Source organism: Episyrphus balteatus, chromosome 1 (assembly GCF_945859705.1).
Source record: "Episyrphus balteatus chromosome 1, idEpiBalt1.1, whole genome shotgun sequence".
Classification (NCBI taxonomy): Eukaryota; Metazoa; Arthropoda; class Insecta; order Diptera; family Syrphidae; genus Episyrphus; species Episyrphus balteatus.
Window position 1 is genome coordinate 23955605 of NC_079134.1, and position 23767 is coordinate 23979371.

Genomic DNA, 23767 nt, shown 5'->3' on the forward strand with positions numbered 1-23767 from the left:
TTATTATTATTTTTTTTCATCATTCAATAAACAAGGCTTTGAAATAGCCGGAACTCTTTCTATTTTATTTTTTTAATTTTTAATTTTTAATTTTAACAAATAGCTAATTCAGATCATATTTTATTACATGTATTTATGTATTTTTTTATAAATTGTATTTTTTCTTAAAATTTTATCAAGCACATTTATTGTATAGTTTTAAATTTTTTTAACAACGTCTTTTGCTTTTTTTTTATATATTATTACTAACCAATTTTTTTTTTGTTATATTAATTTTTGTTTGTTTAGAAAAATCGAAATTTAAAAATAGTCATATCATTAAATTAAAGCATAGCAAATGCATCCAGGTACATTTTTAATCAATTTTCAACTTGTTTTTACTCAGCACTTTGTAATTATTATTTTTAAGTTTAGAAATCTTAAATAGAAAATTTTGAAAAAAAAAATAATACTAAGCAATTTGCTGAATATTTAAAATACAAATAACTTATTGAAATTTTAAGAAATCCAGTGAGAGTATTTCAAATAAATTTCCAATAATCTTAGAATAATAAAATACAATTCTCCCAGGATTTTATTTTATAAGAAAAATATTGTAAAAAAAAATATAATTAATTTATTATTTTATGTTTTGTCTTTTTCTGTCAAGCAAAAGAGTATATTTTTTTTTTTTCATAAAAAAAAGTTATAAAATATATATAGATACAAACTTATATTACAAAACTAAACTTATGACTTAAAATGAAGTTTTTTTTTTTTCTTTGGCTATGTTCAAAGCACTCTAAGGATGGTTCATTTTATGCTTGTTTTTCAATAACCTACACAATTTTTAATAGAAAAAAGTTTTTTTTTTTTTACAAAAATAAATCAACTTAAATTAATGTTACTTTGGCGACAAGTAATGGAATGAAAATGAATCCGAGCTGTTGAGCAAACAAATGTGGCGCTGAATTACATTTGTCAGTGAAGCAATCCTGACAGAATACCCGGCTACCATCATGAGGTTCGTTGCAAAATATGGAATCAGATTTATTGGTGTAGAAGCAAAATCGTTTAGTTATTGTATTTCCGTTTTCTAAAAAAAAATGGTAAAACATTTTTTTTTGGATTAAAGTTATATTTTAAAATTTAAGGTTAGGAATATTTTTACTCTCTTCTACAGTTTTTCGACAAGTTGGTATTAAATGTTCAGATGTTGAAGTACATGATCGAACAACACTCAAATTGTACTTGTCTAGTGTTTCGGGAATGCTATCCTTTTGGAATGTACGACCACAGAATTGTTCACTGCCAATTGTTTCCGAACTGCAATGGTAGCATTCAAGGGCTGAAAATAAAATATTAAAAAAAAAACATTTTTTAAAAACTTATATTTTGTTATGTATGTATGTTACAAACAACATTTTCAAAGACGAGCGAACTTTGAATCAAAACAAAGATAAAAAAGCGGTGTAAGAGTTTATTGAAATGGATATGGTCAAATTCAAAACTCATTTTTGAAAAAATAAAATAATGGAAAGATTTCATTTTTTTTGTATGTTTCCATATTTTTAAAAATACAAATTTTACGACCTTAATTTTTCGGAGCAGTTATACCCTCACATACAAAGTGTGGTGAAACATTAAATGCTTATATTATTTTAAATAAATTGAACAAAAAAGTTCAAAATAATTTGAATATTAGGTTTTGAATAGTTTTTATGCATTCTTTTTTTTAAATTGAAAGAGAATATATAATTTTCTCAAATTTGAGAGCAACAATTAAAATTTAAGTATAATTGTGCTTCATTTTGTTTTACTAAATGTCATTTATTTTACATTTTCATGTAAACTTTTCTTGAAAATGATTTTAATTTTGCCTAAAAAAATGTTATTTCGGATCCTAACTTTCGAAATATTGAATTTAGAGGTCAAAAATTTGGAACATTGTTATAGAAATAATTTTGAAAACTGGAACAGCTTTTAAAAATTTATCTTTCGAAAAATGGTTTTAGGTCAAAAACGGTTTTTGGCCTTAAAACACCCGTTTTTGGAATATTTTTCAAAAAAAATTTGTAATATACTGGAACAAATCTAGAAAAACCTGAAACAAATTTAAAAATGATATTAAAAAAAAAAAAATGGGAATTTTATGTGAATGTATCGCTGGAAGCATTTTGTTCAACACATGCTGGCTGTTGAATGTCGCATAAAAAAGAATATTGTGCCCTTTAGAATTAGTCAAGCCATTGACTAGACAAGATTAGTCAGAAAGCAAAAAAAAAAACAATTCTGTTGCTTCAAGAAATTCATTGTTTTTATTTCAAAAGACCTGATTTTTGGAGTGAAAACTTTTTTAGTATCGTAGTGATTTGAAACATGATGAAACGAAAAAGCGACAGGAAAAATCAATTCAATATAACTTTTTTGTTTTAATAGATAGATAAATGAAATTTATACTGCAGAAAGTTAATAGAATAAACTATAATTGTTAAAAATTTCAAATAATTTCATATTCAAAATCCTGAGATAACGCCAACTAAACACGTTGTATCTTTTGATTTAGAGCACATAAACATTTGATTTAACTTTAATACGCATGCTAATAATATTACCTTTAATTTGATGTATCACACATAACGGTACGTGATCTACAAGTCAATTTAAAGGTGATGGAAGAAATAAAAGATAGATTTTTTCGATTTTTTTTTTTTTGTTCAAGAAAAATTAGTTTTAAGGTTTCACTTCTACCACGTGTGAATTGCACACGTGATCTTTTTTAACTTTTTCTTTATAAATCTTTAAGGGCACTGAATTGCGTTTAAGTAAGCGGCTTAAAGGTTGCAAATTAGATAAAGTGAGAAATTTCAAAATGAATAATTAAATGCTTAAAATCTGTTTTGTAATTGTTATTAAGTTTCATTAAGCAGTAAATCAATCTATTTGCATTTTTATCCTTTCAAAATCATACATACATTATGTTCTATGTATATGTACTATACATTTCATTTCCCCCTCTATAATGGAAATTCCCACAAGGGTAGTTAATATCTGCATACCTATTAGAGTATATAACTATTTTTAAAAATATTAAACTAATTCGTTTTGACTCACCCACTGAACATTCATCAAAATGAAAATATAATAAATCAACTGTCACAAATATTACACACAATAAACACGTAAGTTTCCTTCCCTATAGTGAAAAGGAATATTTGTAAATTTCCAAGAAATCTTGATAAAAACAAAATATCCTGTTACAATAGCTATATTATCTTCCAATTTATCGTTAAGCTCAATATTAACAAAATTCAATAGGAAAAGTGTATGTGTCCTGGAGGGTGAATTACTTTCTTCAGTAAAAAATTATGTATTCAAAACAGCAAAATTTAGTGCCTACCCACAGTTAAAAAACTGCTTCCAAATCAATCTCAAATATTCTTACTTCGTTTTACAATGACCCCATTAGACAAAATTTCATCCCTGTGGAGTTTGCCAAAAGGCAATGAAGTTGTATTTGTGTGGAGCAGATGAATTTATGTAATAAAATTGAACAAAAAAAAAAAAAAAATAGCATAAATAAAACTAGAACGCCCGACAAATTGGCGCCAATCTATCTGCCAAAAGGATGGGGGTCAATGGGTTTAGGATATCGTCGTCGTCGTCGTCGAGACAAAGGACGACATAACTGACGCCAATTTTGCGAGATTTTCCAGACTCACTGGAAGGATACACACATTTTGGATCTACTGCTAACAATTTTGTGCGTATTATTATTATTTTGGGCCATTTACCCCCCTTGAAGAGGGGCGATGAAATGATTTTGCTTGTTTGCTCTTTTATTTCTGTACCGAGATTCTTATATAAAGTTACAATAAATCGGGATAAGCATGGTGATAGAAAAAGTTTGCAATGTGCTGGCGATGATGTCAGAATTTTGCTCGTGGCATAACTATCTGCAGAAAACACCACCCTTTCTTTCGGGGGTGGATTTCTATGTACTAGATTTGTTAAGTTATACACATTTTATGACTTAAGTTAAGAAAATCAGGTCATCTTATGTATTTGGAGGACTTATTAAGCGGGGGAGGGGAAAGGTTATAGCTGGTTATTTGTTCTCTTTGGCTGGTAAACACATTGTCAACAATTTTAATGATCTATTGAGGACAATGGCGAACAATGTCGTGTATTATTATTTTTTCAAAGTCTGATGACATTGGGTCCGATTATGTGTTATTGTGCGGGTGTTGAGAGTAAAGAGCCTGAAAGGGACAACATTATAATAATTTGTACTTGAAGAATTTTATGAATGTGTAAAAGAACTCAAGGATAGCTATTTCGAATTTTGAAAAAAAAAAATCTAATAACATTAAATAAAGTCGTGACCCAATGTCTAGTAAATTGTGGAGTCAAAAATAATAATTTATTGTAAAATTGATGTTTTAGAGAAGAATATTTATGTTTGGTATTTTTTTTTTGTATTGACCATTCTTTTGATGGGAAAATATTGATACATAGAAAATCATCCCTTAAGGGGCAAAATATCCTTTATGTAGGTATTCCTATCTCCTAAAACTATGAGTTGGATCGAATCGTAATCTTAAGTTGAACTATTTTGTAAGAAGCTACTAATAGGTTACAGTAGGAAAAACTACAATAAATTTGATTATTTTACAATGAATCTCTCGAAGAGTTGGACTAAAATGAATTAAAACTTGGAAAAGATAGTATTTAATTTCAATTTTTCATACTTAATAATAATATTTTTAAAGTGCAATAAAAAAACTGGAACAATTTTTGGATTGTTGGAAGTTAAAAAGTGGCTGCCAAAAGCAGTTTTTTGAAATATCGTAAATATGTTTTTTATTATTTTAGTAGTGCTAAATTACTTATTCTCAGTTTCAGATAAAGTGGCTCTGAGGAGCCTTAAACAACATAACTATACCAACTTTTTTTTCTAGTTTTTAATATTTCAAAATTTTGGAGGAGGAGAACTTTTTTTTAATATTGTAAAAAATTGTTTTTTTACTCCAAAATCTAGAGATCAACATGTTCTTATTTTCGGTGTTTCAAATTTTCTAAAAGGAAGGCAAAAAGGTGGGGTAATAGAGATTTGCCCTACCTTTTTGTTCTTCTAAGCGATTTTTTTAGTTTGGCTTAACGGATGTTTTGCTTGGCAAGCATACCGTTAATTTTGGTCCTAAAAAATTTTCAATGTGAAATGAAATGAAAATATGATGATATACTACTTTGAAAGCGTGTTTTCGTGACACTCCACTATAAAAAAAAATCTAGATTTTTTTGCTTTTGAGCCTTTACTTTTAAAATATTGAGCTTACTCTTATGTTAAAAGTTGCTTTAAATATGAATAAAAGTTAAAAATTCATAAATTTTTTTTAAGTACCGATTAAAAAAAAAATCTTAAAAAATAATAAAGCTACAAAAACATCTTTTAAATGGCATTTAACTCCCAACAAATTATGCCTTTTAATTTCATGTAAGGCAAAGAATTTTTAGAAAATTTTGTTTGAAAATCGTTAAAATAAAAAATGTATATCTACTTTTTTCAACAAAAAAAAGTTTGTATGTAATTAAAAAGAAATTTTAATCAAAAAAAAAAAAACAAAGTTTCAATATCACAGTACACATAATATTATGTGTACTGTGTTTCAATATAATTGATTTATCCATTTTTAAAATCTTAAACTTTTTTTAAAAAAATTCAAAAATATTTTTTTTTTATTTTTTCTTAATTTTAATATGTATAAGAATTAGATAATTTGACTTTTGTGCAAAATTTTCATTGAAATTATTTGTTCGGTTCTGTGTTAATAACGGTCCAAAAATTCATTTAAAAAGTTTTACCATTTCGGTCATATGGGAAGTATATATAAAGCTAATTTTCTTTCCAAACAAAATTTCAATTTCTCCTCACCAAAAATATTTTCACAAAACCAAAACTAACTTTTTTCATTTTTTTTTTTTTTACAAAAAAAAAAAAAAAATTGGAAAAAATTTCAATATTTTCTACACCAAAAGGAATAAAAAAAAAACCTACAAAAAAAAATAAAGGAATCAAAATGAGAAAGGTACCTATGAACAATATTTTTTCAATTAATATTCTATGGGTATCCTTTTCAATAAATGCCTCAACACTAACTCCAATGAATTTAATAATTTGCCACTTGTCAGATATGGAAACTCATATACTCTGGGTTTTAGAACATAATTGGACCCAGTTCAAATAAATTTTCTGAAATCCAACCCAAAAAAATCATTTTTATAATATCGATATCGACCATTATTAATCTAGGTCATATTCCGTGTCCTATGAGTGACTCAAATTTCGATTTGTACATTTTTTTATGAAAGAAAAAAAAAAAAAAAAAATCAAACAAACAAACAGCTACATAAAGAAACACGACAATACCTATGTTTTTTTTTTTATTATAGCTTTTGTTTTTTCCATTGTTCAACCATACTAGTAAAATGCACTGCATTTTTTTTTGCAAACAATTTTTATAAGAAAAATTCTTCTTTATTTGCAAAAAAAAAATTCCTTTAATTTAATTTGCATGTATTATTTCATGTCATCGAAATGTCATATTTTCATAGGTAATTAATCAATGCTCGACACATCAATCATTTTTAATCTGTGCAGCAAAACCAAGAATTTTCTTGAACTATCAATCGCATTGGAATGCTTAAATGTTAATACTTTTTCAAATCCAAAAATGTTGTCCTGTATGTAATAATATTATGGTGACTTTTACTTAAAAAAATTTTTTAATTTCGGTTGAGTCGAATTCGGGAAAGTTATTTCATATAAAGCTCCTGAAACTTAATAATATATATGTCAAACATTTTTAAACTGACCGGATATGAAGTCTATCTAATATTACCGTGTATATACAACAAAAAACGAAATTATCATTAATATAATATCGATAATTCAAATCAAAAAATTGCCTTCATTTCTATAAATAATACACATTTTCCTGTCCATTATTCGACATGAATTCTAATTCCATTCCTTCCCAGGTGGCTATTGACCGCAATGTCTATATGACTGCCCGAATACCTTTAGTTAATGATGTTTTTTTTTTTTTTTTTTAACAAAAACCAGATACCTTAATGGATTAATGGATCAATACTTTGGCGTCCCAAAAGGGAAGACCTTCTTTTTTCCAAAGAATGTAATTCAATCCTTCGAAACATGTCAATTATTTGAACATGAAATAAAATATTTCAAACTAAACTAATGTAAAGGTAGGTGTTAGGTTCTTGTGTGGTAGACACCACAGTAAAAAGTTACGCAGGCCGAAATAAGGAAATCGAAAATGTGGTTTATGAGTTCATAATAGGTCAGCTGTGATGCATTAATCTGCTAAGTTTATGGCTAAGGCTATAAAATATTTGGCATTAAATGAACAAATCTATAATCAAAAAATTCACAATTTGAAAAAACAAGTGGTCTAGCCAAGAAAATAAACAAAATTTCGCTCATATACCCGAGACGAGTTTTATTCAATTAAAGTGGCCACAATAAATCGATTAAATTTTGATTTCGCTCGTGTGTGAAAATAACCAAATAAATAATTGTATTTATGGATCGAAAAATACAAAAAAAAATAATTTACGAGATTTTTTTTTTTCATTCAAAAACAAAATCCACTTGGATTATGATTGTGGTTTTTGTTTGGTATAGGTACCAGATGGCAAATCGGTGCATGTGGGTTGTAAATGTTTGTATATTTTTAAAAATAAATTATGAAATTTTTATAAAGAGAAAATAGTGAAGATATTTACCTGGTGTACATCAAAATTAGTGTGTTTTTATTTGTTTATTAATATTTTTTTTTTTTAACAAACGTTAATGTTTTTTTTTTTTTTTGTTTAATTATCTTAGTTGTTGTGTGTTTTGTTAGGTACTTTTTCTGGCATAGATCCAAGAATTCTTTATATTTTTTATCTTTCTTTTATTTTTTAACAAATTATTATTTTTAATTTATTTTTTTATTTACTCGTCATTACAGAACAAATTTTGAAAGGTCGTCGATATAAAATTCTTTTCATATATCATATCGGGAGTGGTGTCAACTTAAATATGCTTTTTTTAATGTGGAAATATTGAATTTGCAAGAAATTTTGTTCTTTAAGTCATAATAATCATTTTTATCAAAAAAACAAAACCGACTTCCACTATTCAAAACGGGGTTTTATGGTTTTTCTAATAGTTTCCTATTTTGTGATGGGAACTATCGAATGATTTGAACTATCGATAGTTAGTAACTGAATGATTTGAACTATCGAGTAGTTCATTCATTCATTTATTCATTCGAATAAAAACTATCGAATAAAACTATCGAATAAAAACTATCGAATAAAGTATCGAAACAACTATCGAATAAAAAACTATCGATTTAACTATCAAATAAATAAAAACACTATTCGAATGAAAAAACTATCGAATAAAAAAACTATTCGAATGAAAATAGTAACTAAATGAAAGAATGAATTAATGAAAAAATGATTTAAAATAATCGAATGAATGAATATTTTACAACTATCGATAGTTTGATAGTTTTTATTCGATAGTTCCCATCACTAGTTCCTATGGCTTAAACTGAACGAAATTGAAATAGGACCACATTGCAGCCACCAGCTTTCCAATACAAAAAGAAGTATCAAAATTGATTCACTCTGTCCAAAGTTATGCGGTAAAAAAAAAAAAATACAGACGAATTGAATACCTCCTCCTTTTTGGAAGTCGGTAAAAAAGAAAGTATGCGCTTAATTTATGAAAATGTTTCATCGATATATTGTTAACATTATACCTATCAGTATCAAACAAGTTTAACAAAAAATCAACAGCGGGTCAAAAGCAGCACATATAGCCCGTCGTTTTCTGGTGAAGCAAATTAGCCCCCGCCCTAAGAAAACTTTGCCTCGCTTCTCAACTCAAGAAAAGTGCACCATTAACATTAAAAGTAAAAACCTCCCTCAGTATAATGTGTTTCCTGCCTCAAGGCCACAAACACAACCTTCCTGTTATGCTGAAGCCTTTTTTCATCATATAGGTTGTTTAATTGTTTAACATAAAAAATTAAACAGAGTTTTTCAAAGTTTATTAAGGCAACCTTATGTCAATGCTAGTGAAATGAGACACTATATTCAACTCTGAAGAAGTCTGAGAAATTTGAAGAGATTTGAAAAAAAAAAATAAAATGCACGACTGGGTCGCACGAACTTGCTCTTAGAGTTAAAGTTGCTTAAATTTTTAAGACTTTTTATATAGAAATTTGGAAAATGTAGGTACCTACTATATAGGTAAAAAAAAAAAAAATAAAATTAGTTTTTTAAGAAAATAAAATAAAATCTGAAATCAAATTGCCCTCCAAAACAAGTATGAAATTTTGATTGATATATTAACATGCATTTTTAGAAAAAAAATTTTCAAAATCGTTAGAGCCGTTTTTTAAAAATAATTTTTTGGAAAAAAAGTTTTAAAATAATATTGGTATGCCATTTTGTAAAAATCACTAATCAACATCTAAAAAAAAATTTCAAAAAAATTCAATGTCCCGTTTTCGAAAATTTGATTTTTGAAAAAAAATTTTCAACATTTTTTTAAAAATCCAAAAATTATTTTTTTTGAAATTTTGTTTTTGGTTTATATTTAAATTATATAAATGCTTCTTCACAAAAAGTTTCGTTGAAATCGTATAAGCTCTTTCAGAGATAATCGGATTTGAAAAAAAAAAAAACGGTTCTATGGCAGGTACCGTTAATAATGATTTTCAAAAAAAAATTTTTTTATTGAAAGATAGACCTTGTCTTAAAACTAACATTTGAATTTTTTAAACAAAATCGTTGGAGCCGTTTTTGAGAAATTTCAATTTTACTAAAATCGGTATATGACAAGTACCGTTATTTTTGGTCCAAAAAAATTAATTCCAAAAATCCCTCTGGAGAGGCGCCAAATAATGCTACATACCAAGTTTGACATCAATCGGTTCATCCGTTTAAGCTGTAGCTTCGTTTACAGACAGACAGACTGACAGACAGACAGACTGACAGACGGACAGACAGACGGACTTCCGGGACCCACTTTTTTGGCATTCTCTACCATCGTAATGTCATGGAAAAGTGCTATCTCAACTTTTTTTTTTGTACGAATGCATAACTTGATATATAGTACCTATATCGCAAGTAAAAATGTTTTACTGACCAATAGCTTTGAAATTTGAAAAAAATGCAAACACGTAAAGCAACCAACTTGTAGAGACTTGACTTTTGAACGCTTCAAATAACTCTGTAATGTTAAAAAAAAAACTTTATTCGAAACACATGATAACTCTGATCCCTGCAATAAACCTAGTTTTAAAAAATTTGTTTTCCCATTTTTATCACAATACAACTTAAAACTTTAGATTTAATTTTTCAAGATCTTTTTTGTTGGCATCTGCACTGATGAAGTATGTATTCATATAAATATTGCAAATATCAAAATAAATAAATGCAAGACTGTATTGGAAGCGTACTTGCTTTTATGGTAAAACTAGCTGACCCGGCGGACTTCGTTCCGCCATTTCTTGTATTTATTTTTAATTTTCGACTCTTTAATTTATTAATTTTCAAAGTAAAAAAAGGATCAAAACTTGAAAAGTTCATAAAATGAGTTTATAAATGTTAACTTTTAAACTTTTAGCAAAAGTGGCCTATGCAAAATACTCATGCATGCGCATGATTAAAACCTATATTTCCTATAAGTTTGAGATTTTTTGCAGACTTTTAAAAATTCCAAAAAAATAAAAGACTACTTAAAAATCTCCCTAAAAATTAGGTTGTTTTTCAAAAATTTTTATTTCAAAATACAGGGCCTATGAAAAAAATCCGTTTTAGACCTTTAATTTTTTTTTTAATATCTTTCTCATGGTGTAACTCAAATTTCTGTGCAAAATTTTGCGTACTTGTAATTAGTCTTTTGTCGAAGGTCTATGACTGCAAAAAAACCTTCACAACTTGGTTTTGAAATTTTGTTGAATTTTTTCAATACCTTTTTTAACTATTGAATAAATTTGTCTATCATTTAAAAAAAGTCAACTCCTTACGACTTACGGTTTAGAAAATAGCCTCTTTTTTCAATGTCGTGTTATCCCCATTTACCCTATAAAATCTTAAATTCTTTTTGCCTTAAGCCTTCTCCTCTTATGCCTCTTTGATTTAAAAAAAAAAATTAAGAAAATAAGTCAGTCGGTGTGGCGGTGTTTCCGGTTAGCGAACGTACACAAAACCAAACTTTAATATATATAATAGATGTGCTAAACAATTTTTTTATAAACTCATAAAAAATAATTTTAATATAATTAATTGAATTTTAATAAAAACTTGAAAAATAATTTAAAATTTTATAATAAAACATTTTAAAATGGTTTTGACCTCCAAACGAAATAAAATGCCGTTTAACTTCTTGAATAGCAAAGAATTTTTAGAAAAAATGTTTTGAAAATAGTTGGTGTGTGATAGTTGAGATACATTTTACAAGGCGCGTACAAGGATTCACTGGAAATCAGGGTTGTAAAAAATCATTCTTTTTTAATGCATTTGTTTTAAATTACAAATTACAAAAAAATATTTGTTGCAAATAAAAAAAATTTGCATTAATAAAAATGTTATTGCAACTGAACAATATTTGCATTGAAAATAAAATTAAAAAAATTATAGGTATTGCAAATAAAAAATTTTCTGCATTGAAAAAAAAAATTCAATGCAAAACACTTTTTTTTTTTAATATTCGTTGAATCTCTTACAATTTGAAATAAGCAATAATAGCAATACAAATTGAAATAAGCAATTTCAACTATAATATCGAACAGGATCAAAGTTAAAAGTGGTCACAAAAAATTGTCTTTATAAGGGTGAAAATACATTTCTTTGAATTGTGAATAAAATATTCGAATATTCTTAAGAATTTTTTTGTATGTAACAGTAAAAAAACTGGCTGATAACTTACTTAAAAAATTTTTGCACGACTGGGTCGCACGAACTTGCTTTTAGAGTTCAAGTTGCTTAAATTTTTAAGACTTTTTATAGGGTAGGTGGTGACAGTTATCAGAAAAATAATAAAAAAAATCGCAGCCATATATTTTGGGAGTTATGGGCATTTGAAAAAAAGTCGAAAAAATGGTCACCCTGTGACGGTTTTTCATGTGCCGTGACTACAAATCTTAATTTTTCTCATTTTTTTCTTTTGTTACGGAACCTTGAATAACCCTGCTACCAAATGCATTCAAAAATTTTAACTCAGCTGCATCAGTTTTAAAGAAAAAACTAAGAAAAATTAAGATTTGTAGTCACGGCACATGAAAAACCGTCACAGGGTGACCAATTTTTCGACTATTTTTCAAATGGCGATAACTCACAAAATATCTGTCTGCGATTTTTTTTATTATTTTTCTGATAACTGTCACCACCTACCCTATCTACCGTTTTCATTTCGACGTTAACTTTTGGGACATCCTGTATACAATTTTGGGAAACGTATGTAGGTTTATAAAAAAAAAAAAATAATAAAATAAAATTCGTTTTTCCAAAAAAATAAAACAACATCTGAAATCAAATTGCCCCACAAAACAAGTATGCAGTTTTAATTGAAAAAAAAAGAAAAAAAAAATTTCAAAATCGTTAGAGCCGTTTTTAAAAAAACAAATTTTTTATAAATAATTTTGGAAGAAAAGTTTTAAAATAAAATTGGTATGCTATTTTGTAGAAATTACTAATCAACATCTAAAAACGAAACTTCAAAAAAAAATTCAATGTCACGTTTTTGAAAATTTAATTTTTCAAAAAAAAATTTTCAAAATTTTTTTTTAAATCCAAAAATTATTTTTTTTTTAAATTTTATTTTTAGCTAATATTAAAATTGTATAAATGCTTCTTCACAAAAAGTTTCGTTGAAATCGAATAAGCAGTTTCGGAGATAATCTGATTTGAAAAAAACGGTTCCATGGCAGGTACCGTTAATAATGATTTTCAAAAAAAAATTTCATTCAAAGATAGACCTTGTTTTAAAACTAACATTTGAATTTTTTAAACAAAATCGTTGGAGTCGTTTTCGAGATATTTCAATTTTACTAAAATCGGTATAGGTATGACAAGTACCTACCGTTATTTTTGGTCCAAAAAAATTAATTCCAAAAACCCCTCTGAAGAGTCTCCAGAAAATGCTACATACCAAGTTTGAAGTCAATCGGTCCATCCGTTTAGGTTGTAGCTCCTTATACAGACAGACAGACAGACGGACTTCCGGGACCCACTTTTTTGGCATTCTCTACTATAGTGATGTCATGGAAAAATGTTATCTCATTTTTTTTTTTTGTACAAATTCATAACTTGATATACAGCTGCGAGCAAAAAAATAGCAGCGATTTGAAAAATATTTGAAATAAAGCATTAAACATTAAAAGAGCTTTGATTTTGGAAATTTTTTTAGGTAAAACTCCTTAAGTTTCATGAAAACTTAAATTTTAGTAAAAATGGAATTTAATTTATTTCTATTAAGCTAATAAATAATCCAAAAACAAAATAAGCCTCAAATTTAAGCGAGCAAAATAATAGCAGTGATTTTCTTTTTCTATTAAATTTAAATAAAACAAGAGCGAAAAAAGTTCAACTAAACGGTATTTTATTAGAGAAAAGGTAGTATTGTAGGAAGAAGAAATTACTAAAAGGTAGTATTCGCTCCCGACACCAAATGAAGCTTAAATGGGTCTTCCAACAGGATAATAACCCAAAAAACACTAGCAGAGCAGCCAGGCAATGGTTTCAAGATACTAAGATTGAGGTCATTAAGTAACCTGCTCAGTCTTTCAGACCTCAATCCCTTCTAGAAACTTTGGGGGGATATAAAAGGAGATGTGTCTTAAGCCAAAACTTAAAATAACGGGAGCTATGAACCGTTGTTGAGCAGGTTTGGTGATCTATAGCACCTCAAAGATCTCATGGACTTTACGACTTCATGGAAGGTCGTTGCTAAGCGGTAGTTAAAAATGACGGTCATGGGAGCGAATACTACATTTTCTCTAATAAAATACCGTTTAATTGAACTTTTTTCGCCCTTGTTTTATTTAAATTTAATAGAAAAAGAAAATCACTGCTATTATTTTGCTCGTTTGAATTTGAGGCTTATTTTGTTTTTGGATTATTTCTTAGCTTAATAGAAATAAATTAAATTCCATTTTTCCTAAAATTTAAATTTTAATGAAACTTAAGGAGTTTTACTTAAAAAAATTTCAAAAATCAAAGCTCTTTTAATGTTTAATGCTTTATTTAAAATATTTTTCAAATCGCTGCTATTTTTTTGCTCGCCACTGTATAGCTAGTACCTATATCGCAAGTAAAAAAAAAAAATCTTAAAAATCGCACTTTTTTTTCGAGCACGTACATGTGAATTTCGGTCCTTCAAAGTTACTTACTTACTCGTAGCTATATTTGTATACATTTTTTAAGACAATTGCGTGTCCCTTCTAGTATTACATGCAAAATTAAACGAATTTATTTCTTTTTCCATTGTTTTAGACGAGAAATTATGATTGTTACCATAAAACTGTTAAAAAATAATTCCAATTTGTTGCAAGTTCACATGAAACTTCAGACCTTGTTGCTTAAACAGCAAGTCACTCCTTTTTTTAATATAAACGAACAATAGCTAGTAAAGTAATATTATGTCATGTTTTGAAACACTTAAACTTAACCTTGCTTGCAATTTATGTTGTATCTTCGTCTGTTCGAGTTGAAAGAACTTTTTTTTTATAGTCTAGTAAATAGTGTTTTGTGACCTTCAAAAAACAGCTAACTTCTGTGTAAATTCAAATTTCTTGTGTCAAAATATTATATCGTGGCCTAGATTTTCAAAGAACTCAACCTATTTTTTGACATATATCGTTGCGTGTTAGTCTTTCAAGGTTACAATTTAATTAAAATAACAAAGCAGGACTTCGCTATATCAAAAATACCTGCAGGTCAAGATATTCAAAAAGAACTTCCTTTTTTTTTCACTTTTCTTGGGAGCTTCAATCTCATTAATGAATTTCCATTCTTGGTTTTTTTTTCGCATACTATTTCACTAACTTCCGGGTTGGTCAGTGTGGAATACCAAAAAATATGCTTTGATTGATAATACCTACCGTTGTGGTTTAATGGGTCAAGAAATCTAAATTTAAAAGTGCAGAAGTGTGCACATTACGTAATTCTTCAATTTATTTATAAACTTATACAAATGCTAGCGTTATTTTTGCTAAAAGGATAATAAAAATGATGAATCAAAGTCATGCATTTTTGAACAGCTAGCAATCTTCCTTAACCCTTGAATAGGTACTACCCATAATTGGAATCGCCTTACCATATCCTCTGAGCTGTCCTTAAAAATTATTTTAAAGTGTACACGTGCTTTCGTATAGAATGCGTGTTTCAAAAAATTAATGTGATTATTCTAAGGGAAAATATACTTAGACTACTTTTCCTATTTGCATATATTCATCCTTGAAAAACTTTCATATCGTTACACTTATATTTTCCATATATGATACAAAAACACGATATGCGTTTTTTTGAAAGAAATACAAAAAAAAAAAATATTCTTTAATATTTAAATATCTTCAACTTGAAGGTTTAATATAAAATATGTTTAATGCAGCCACAACAAGATTGAGTTTGAGCAAGGTTAAATGTGTTACAGTCATGACAGAAAATTAGAAATTCATAGTGTTTTATAGTTCACTTAAGAATATTACATAAAAGGAGTGACCTGTTGTTGTGTGACCAAGAAATCATGTGAACTTGCAACAAATTGACTTGTTTAACAGTTTTATAGTCCCATCATAAGTTGACGCATTTTCATTTTGTAATTGTACTATATAAGTTGTAGGAAGAAATTTGACATTTTTGTAAATTTATTAGAAACATAAAAGCAAATTTGATTAAGAAAAATGTAGTGTAGATACTACTTGTAGGAATTTAATTTTAACTAATTAAGTATTTGTAACTTTTTATAATTTTTATAATTTAAAATTGTGTATGCCTTTAAAAAGGTCCATTTTAAAAATATTAATTTTCAAGGAATAAATTAAATTTTTGTCTTGAATAAAAAAAAATCGATTATTTTTCTCAATTTTAAAAGTTCTTGTACAAAAATGTTTTATTGAAATCGACCGATAAGACGGTTCTATGGCAACCATTAATAACGGTTTACAAAAAAAATATTTAAACAGTGGAACATTATGCATTTTTAATTGCTCTTACAATTTTTTTTTAGAAAATATAATAAAACCGGTTCCTGATGTCCCAGATTTTTAGTAAGCGGCGTAACAGTTTTAAGTGAAAAATTGTAATAAAACTTTAATATTAATAAAGAAAAAAAACTAAAGATCAACAAAATGAAAAAAAAAAAATAAAATACACGACAGGGGTCGCACGTACTTGCTTTTGCAGTTTAAAACACTTTTATGTTAGTCTACTTGTAGGTTTTAAGAGCTGCCTCTATATAAATTTAAAGAAATTTTGTTGATGTTTGGGAAGAGCCGACATTTAGGGCAAAATTTTGTTAAATAAAAAAATATTTTTTTATTTGACTTTTTTTGAAAAAATTAAAAATGCAGTTTTATTGCAATTGCTTTGAATATTACGTTTGCAAAGTTTAATTAAAATCGTTAGAGCCGTTCGTGTTAGTGTTATTTGGTTTGAATTGAAAAATTTGTATGGGGGGTACACTTTCTAAGCGAGATATAAAAAAAAAAACAAAAAAACCAACTTTCAGAATTCCATAAAAATCATCTGTACCAAATTTGAAGAAAATCCGTCTACCCGTTTAGGCTGTGGAAATGTGTACAGATGGACGCACAGACGCACTGACGAAATTGCGAGACCCACTTTTTTGGAATTCTCCATCATCGTAATGTTGGTTTTGATTAAAACCTCAATTTTTACTTGCGATATAGGTACTACATACATAATATATCAAGTTATGCATTCGTACAGAAAAAAAAGTTGAGATAGCATTTTTCCATGACATTACGATGGTAGATAATGCCAAAAAAGTGGGTCCCGGAAGTCCGTCTGTCTGTCTGTATAAGGAGCTTCAGCCTAAACGGATGGACCGATTGATGTCAAATTTGGTATGTAGCATTATTTGGCGACTCTACAGAGGGATTTTTGGAATTAATTTTTTTGGACCAAAAATAACGGTACTTGTCATATACCGATTTTAGTAAAATTGAAATTGCTCAAAAACGGCTCCAACGATTTTGTTGAAAAAATTCAAATGGAAGTTTAAAGACAAGGTCTATATTTTAATAAAAAATTTTTTTTGAAAATCATTATTAACCAACCTGCCATAGAACCGTTTTTTCAAATCCGATTATCTCCGAAAGCGCTTATTTGATTTCAACGAAACTTTTTGTAAAGAAGCATTACTATAATTTTAGTATAAGCCAAAAAAAAAAATTTTTTTGGATTAAAAAAAAAAATTTGAAAATTTTTTTTTGAAAAATCAAATTTTCGAAAACGGGATATTGAATTTTTTTTGAAATTTTGTTTTTAGATGTTGATAAGTGATTTCTACAAAATGGCATACAAATTTTATCTTACAACTTTTTTTCCAAAAAATTAATAAAAAATTACTTTTTAAAAAAACGGCTATAACGATTGGCAATATTAGGGAACCCGGCCGAACAGCTTAGATTTTGATGATCTTTTTTTTCAAACGTCGGTAATTAAAAATACTTTAAAGTCTATAGATTAAAAATTGCCGGTGTTGCCGTTTTGATTTTTTAAATTTAATTGAAGATTTTTGTGAACAAAAACAAATTTTTTTCAAAAATTTTTCTTAAATTTCATAAATTAATTGATGCCAAAAGATTGTCTAGGAAATTCAAGGAAAAAAAATATATGGGAGTGAGGTACAATCTTCCATAGTTCAAGCGATAAATGCAATTTTCTTATTAATTGACTTCAAACACAGAAAAAAATATTTGAACACAACGGCAACACCTACAATATTCAAATCTTCTTCTTCTCCATTATCGACGATAGTCATGATCTCGGATGGGGTCACAACTCTCCCACTCTACTGCTTCACACTACGGCTCCGCATGTGGGGTTCGCCGGGTTGACCTCAGGAAACGTCGGCAGGCTTCTCGATTTTGAATTGTTCCATGTCTAAGGCCAACTGAATGCAGTTGTCGTTGCATTTGTCTTCTCCATGAGTTCTTAGGCCTGCCTCTTCTTCGCGATTGCGTTGGAACGTCGTATGCGATCGCCTTTTGAACTGGGTTCTCAGGGTTTCTTCTTTGTACATGACAGTACCAGCTTAAACGGTCATGCTGTATTTTATCCAAGACGGTATTTTTGACGTGAAGACTTCCTCGGATTTTCTTGCTTCTTATTCGATCAAGCTTTGTTACTCCTGCTGTCATACGAAGCATCTTCATCTCTGCTGCTGTCAGTTTACTCTCATACGTTTTGTACATTGTCCAACATTGTGAACCGTATGTAAGTGCTGGGCGAACAACTGCAGTATAGAGCTTTCCTTTTAGTTTAGGGGGCATTTTTCGGTCACAGAAGATGGCAGAGTTTTCGCGCCACTTCATCCACCCTACACTTATTCGGTGGTTGATGTCGTCATCACAAGAAGCTTGGTTGTTGATCATAGATCCAAGGTATTTGAACTTTTCGCACTTGGGAAGTATTGTGCCATTCAGGTAAATGTCCGGAATAGGGCCGTCTGGGTCAGAAAATGGACAGCAGAGATATTCTGTCTTTTTCGCGCTTATCCGGTACCCACTTCCCTCCAGAACATCCACCCATACATCAAGTGCTCGTTGCAGGGATGTTGGATCTTCACTTATGATGGCGCCATCATCAGCAAAGAATAACTGACTCACTTTCGGATCCGTCACTTTTTCTTCAAGCAGAACGTCAAGGACGGTAATAAAGAGCAAAGGACTCAGGACGCTTCCCTGGTGCACACCGACTTTAATTGGGAACTCTTCGGTGACTCCTGCGGGGCATTTTACCTTCGTTTTTACTTCCTCGTACATGTCCTTGATCATCCGCACGTAGATTTCCGGAACCCCTCGCTGTCTCAGGGACACCCATATCAGATCTCGTGGTTGTCTATCGAATGCCTTTTCGAAATCAACCAGCACAATATGCAAATCCTTCGAGGAATCACGGTGTTTTTCCATTCGGATTCTTAAACTCTGTATGGCATCTGTGGTTGATTTACCCGAGACAAACCCGCACTGGTCATCAGACAGCCGTATTATTTTTCGTAGTCGGCCGTCCAAAATCCGCTCAACGATCTTCATGGTGTGTGACATCAGCTTAATCGATCGGTAGTTATCACAGTTTCGTGTGTCCCCCTTTCCTTTGTAGATTGGGAGAAGGAAACTTTCTCTCCACTGATTTGGCATTTGGTCACCGCTAATGAGTTTGGAGATGAGAATCGTGAGCCATTTACACCCAATGTCTCCCATCTTCTTCCAGAACTCAGAGGGTATTTCGTCTGGACCAATCGCCTTTCCTTTCTTGGAGTTTTTCACCGCCACGCTAACTTCTTCGACTGTAAGGTCGGGTACTTCTTCTAAATTAGGTTCGGCTGCTGGAAAGTAAATCCTGGGAAATTGCTCATTTAGGAGTTCGTCACAATACTGTCGCCACCTGTGGAGAATTTTGTCGTCATTCACAAGTAGTAGGCCTTGAGCATCGTTAATGAACTTTGGTGAACGTATTTCCTGAGCATTCCTTCTCCTTTGAGCGGCAATTTTGAAGATAGCTGCACCCTTGTTCATCTTGGCATGTCGCAGTTCCTGGAGAGCCTGGTTTGCATCAGCAGCTGGATCAGATATTTCCCCAAGCTCGCGATACATGCTTTCCGTACTCTCTGCCTTATGCTGGGCGCATTTCTTCTTTGCTTCCTTCTTGTAGCGCTTGTAGTCCACTTCGAGTCGTGCTTTTTCATCTCTATTATGAGAGGGGCATTTGGACCAAGCTTGGAAAGCGGTCTTTTTCCTTGATATCACTGCTTTGACTTCATCGCTCCACCACCATGTTTCTTTTTCCCTTTGGTAGTTTCCTTTAGATGTTCCTAGCAGTGACCTCGCCTTCACCAAGCAAGTTCTTTGCAGAGAGTCCCACATATTTTGTACTCTGCACTCTTCGTTTTGTAATCTGCTGGTGGTCTCGCACAGATAATTTCTCATAACAGAGATGAATGCATCGCCTTTTTCCTTCTCCAGGTTGTACCACTTGATACCTCCGGTAGCCTCTCTTTGTTTGTTTGCCGCCTTCGTCTCCATAAAAAATTCTGTCAGTAGGAGACGGTGTTGCTGGGCGATCGCTTCTCCTAATATCACTTTGCAGTCTTTCACTAGCGGCTTCATGAAACTAGATACCAGATGGTAGTCGATCTGTGTTTCATTTCCACCGCTGCTATAAGTGATAAGGTGTCGGCTTTGTTTAATGAACATGGTATTCAACACTATAAGACCATGTGACCTGCACATGCTTAGAATTTCTTCGCCAGGAGGGTTTCTAGCTCCGAATCCAAGGCCACCATGGCAGTCCTCATAGTCTTCGTTGCCGTTCCCTACATGTCCATTTAAATCTCCACCCACAAACAAAAGCTCTTCCTTTGGGATGTCTTTAATGAGGTTGTGGAAGTCTAGCCAGAATGCATCTTTTTCCACCTGCTCACATCCAATTTGGGGAGCATATGCACTGACTATATTCCACACCTTTCCTTCCATCACCAGTTTAAGAGACATCAATCGGTCACTGGACTTCGAAATGGCCAAAACGCTTCCAAGAAGCTTTTCCGCAAGGATGACACCGATTCCGTTTCTACCTTGCTCTGTTCCGTAGTAGAACATCTTGTATTGTTTTGTCTTGACGTCTAAGAAACGGGCTCTGTTTCCAGTGTTTCGCCACTTGGTTTCTTGGACGCACAAGATGTCCACTCGCCTCCTCTTCATCATCTCTTCTAATTCACAGCTTCGGCCGTTCATACTACCCACGTTCCAACTCGCGAATCTCAATTTTCTTCTAACCTCGTGCATTACTTTGCTAGCCCCCGGAATCCGTATAGCTCTGACCCGATTATTTCTAATCGGTCCAGGATCAGTACCGTGTGTAGCAGCGGTACTGCCTGGCGGGGTAGTGCTGTTCGTGTTAGCAAGTACTTCCATAATGCTCGAAATTTTTCGGAAAATTTCGCGAAACGTTTTTCGCAAATTGTCGACACTGGCATGCTCCTGTTTTTGTAATGTGATCGTCTTTTACTACGCCGGTGATCTCCAGTCGCCTAACCCAAGGAATTGCATGCACGCTTAATGGAAAGCTCTTAGATGTTGGTGTGTGTCGCTAGGCTCACCTTGATGTTATTTTGCCTAGATGTGATTTGCTCCTTATAGACCTGTGCTCTGAATATGTCGGAGTAGCTCATATAAGGGGTTCACCAAGTAGTTCGGCCTAACTGGAACTGGTGACGCTACCGTTGATTCTGTAAATGAATTCTTCCGCTACCGTCAATTGTTGGGAGTGCCTTGGTGGGAACACTCCTTCGTTGGGGGGGTAATTAGTAGTAACAGCCTACTCCGCTTCGACCTGTCGACCATGGGAGGCCCTTCTGCGAAAACAAGTTTCGCGATCGCATAGCTCTTAGCTTCATAGTAGTAGTCACCGTAAGCCCATCCGCCACGACAAGGCTTACCCCCATGGATAACATTTGTTTTTTTTTTTTCTAAAAACCGAAAAAAAGATCTTTAAAAAAATATTCCACATACGCCCCAGTGACCGATTAAATTTTAACTTACAAAATTGATACATTTTGTATTTTTAATAATATCTATTGATTGTTCTTTGCTTTTTTAAATAATTCAAAATAATTACTGTGTTTATATCCCAAATCGAGAGTTAAAATTTGTATTTCAAGGACTATGATAAGATTTTTTCCCAACATGGGTATCACAGTCATATCATTCTCTCTTGACTTGTCACATTAAAAATATGCAGCAAAGAAATACTACTTTAAAACAGAAATTTTGAGACACTTCTAACGAAGACATATAGATAAGCAAACTCTTCCTAAACGAGCCAAATATAACATTTCATTGACTTATGATGAACTTTATTAAATCTTGTTACCATTATAATTAATTAAATAAATCAGTTTATGCACACAAAAATCATATCAAACAAAATACGTTCTTTATACTTTATATAAATAATTAAAAATTTAACAATGCCTCTAGTAGTTAGTCCAATTACCCTAATTGTCCAATAAAATTACTTACACTCACTTCGTTAAATTGAATTGAATAGATTGCATCATACTTTTCTTCTCTCTATGCAATAAGGTTTTACTTTTAAAAATACAAAAAAAAAAATAAGAAGAAAACAAAATTGCAGGGGAGGAAAAAAAAATCGAATAAGGGTAATTCAAGGATTTGATAATATATCCTTTATTTGAAATTATAATCAACTATTTAAAAATTCAAGGTTTAAAGTAAGAAAAAAAAAAGAAATTATGGTTTTCTTACTGAATTTTTTTGTTATTGACGTAAATAGAAATATACCATGCATTAAGGTGTATATAAAATACATTAAAATTCCATTAAAACACACCTCACATAAGCAACAATTTATATCGATATTACACCCCCAAGGACGTTTATATAAAAAATTTGTGGCTACCATGCAATGAAAGTGTTTAGATAAGTGTAAAAAAATACATCGATAAATATAATTTATATTAAGAAACTTTCAACAAGTTCATTAGTACCCACCTTGGGGGTAAAAAATACACACTTAATTAAAAAAAAAAACCACAGAGGATTTATATGAAAATTTTTCAATTTATTACCCAATAAAAAAAAAAACTACATGAAAATCCACATCGTAAAAGAAAATTCAGCCTTACCTAACACCTTTCAGACTTTCAGGGCTTGAGAGTCTTTTTTTTTTTTTTTTCATTTTCAAGAGCATCCAGCCAGCAAAAAGTTGAAAATGCAAACAAAAATTTTAATGGTTCTCTTGACTTTCTTTATAAACAAAAACAAAACAAAATCTTGAACGATCGGTGATCAGGAAACAACAGACAGATGAATTTACTTGAGAACCAAATTGAATGTAAAATTCTATGAACTTGGCCAAAAAATATGATGCACATCGACATCATCCACCTGAAAATATCTCTTACTTTCGTTTTCCCCTCTTCACTAGAGCAATTACACTTAAAAGTGGCCATGATCCAAGGTTACCCTAGCTCAATCGTTCGCGCACAGCAATCACCTGTCACGTGTGATGGCAAGGAAAATCCTCAAAGAGTGACGATTTATATTTATATTTTTCGTCTTTGGGGGAAAATTATTATTATATTCTGCATGTAAAAGTCCCGACGACGTTAATTATTATGATGGGTCATTCGCCCCAAAAAAAAAAACTGTTTTTTTCGAGTTAATAAAAGTAATTAATTTCTCAAGAACATTCAAGAGGAGTGTCCTCGTGAATTTGGCAAAATTATTATAATTTTTTTTTTTAAATTTTTTGTTAATTTATAATACAAACCTTCATTAAATGAAATTGTAGCAATGAGGCATAGTCCCGTGATGAAGAGTTTTGTTGACTTCGACATGATAATGATGATGAATGAATATATGGCGACTCAAAGACAACGACGACTATAAAATGACTAAGAAAGTCACTATTAATTAATGCACTCAATTAAATC

General features: G+C 30.4%; 1 protein-coding gene across 1 annotated transcript; it reads right to left on the minus strand.

Annotated features, from left to right (window-relative positions):
- Window positions 1-872: 872 nt before the first annotated feature.
- Window positions 873-21224, minus strand: LOC129907566 (uncharacterized). Its single transcript, XM_055983845.1, has 3 exons — window positions 21164-21224; window positions 1151-1327; window positions 873-1075 (listed from the first exon to the last, which is right to left on the minus strand). The coding sequence occupies exons 1-3, from the start codon at window positions 21222-21224 to the stop codon at window positions 873-875; spliced, it is 441 nt and encodes a 146-aa protein (XP_055839820.1).
- Window positions 21225-23767: the final 2543 nt, after the last annotated feature.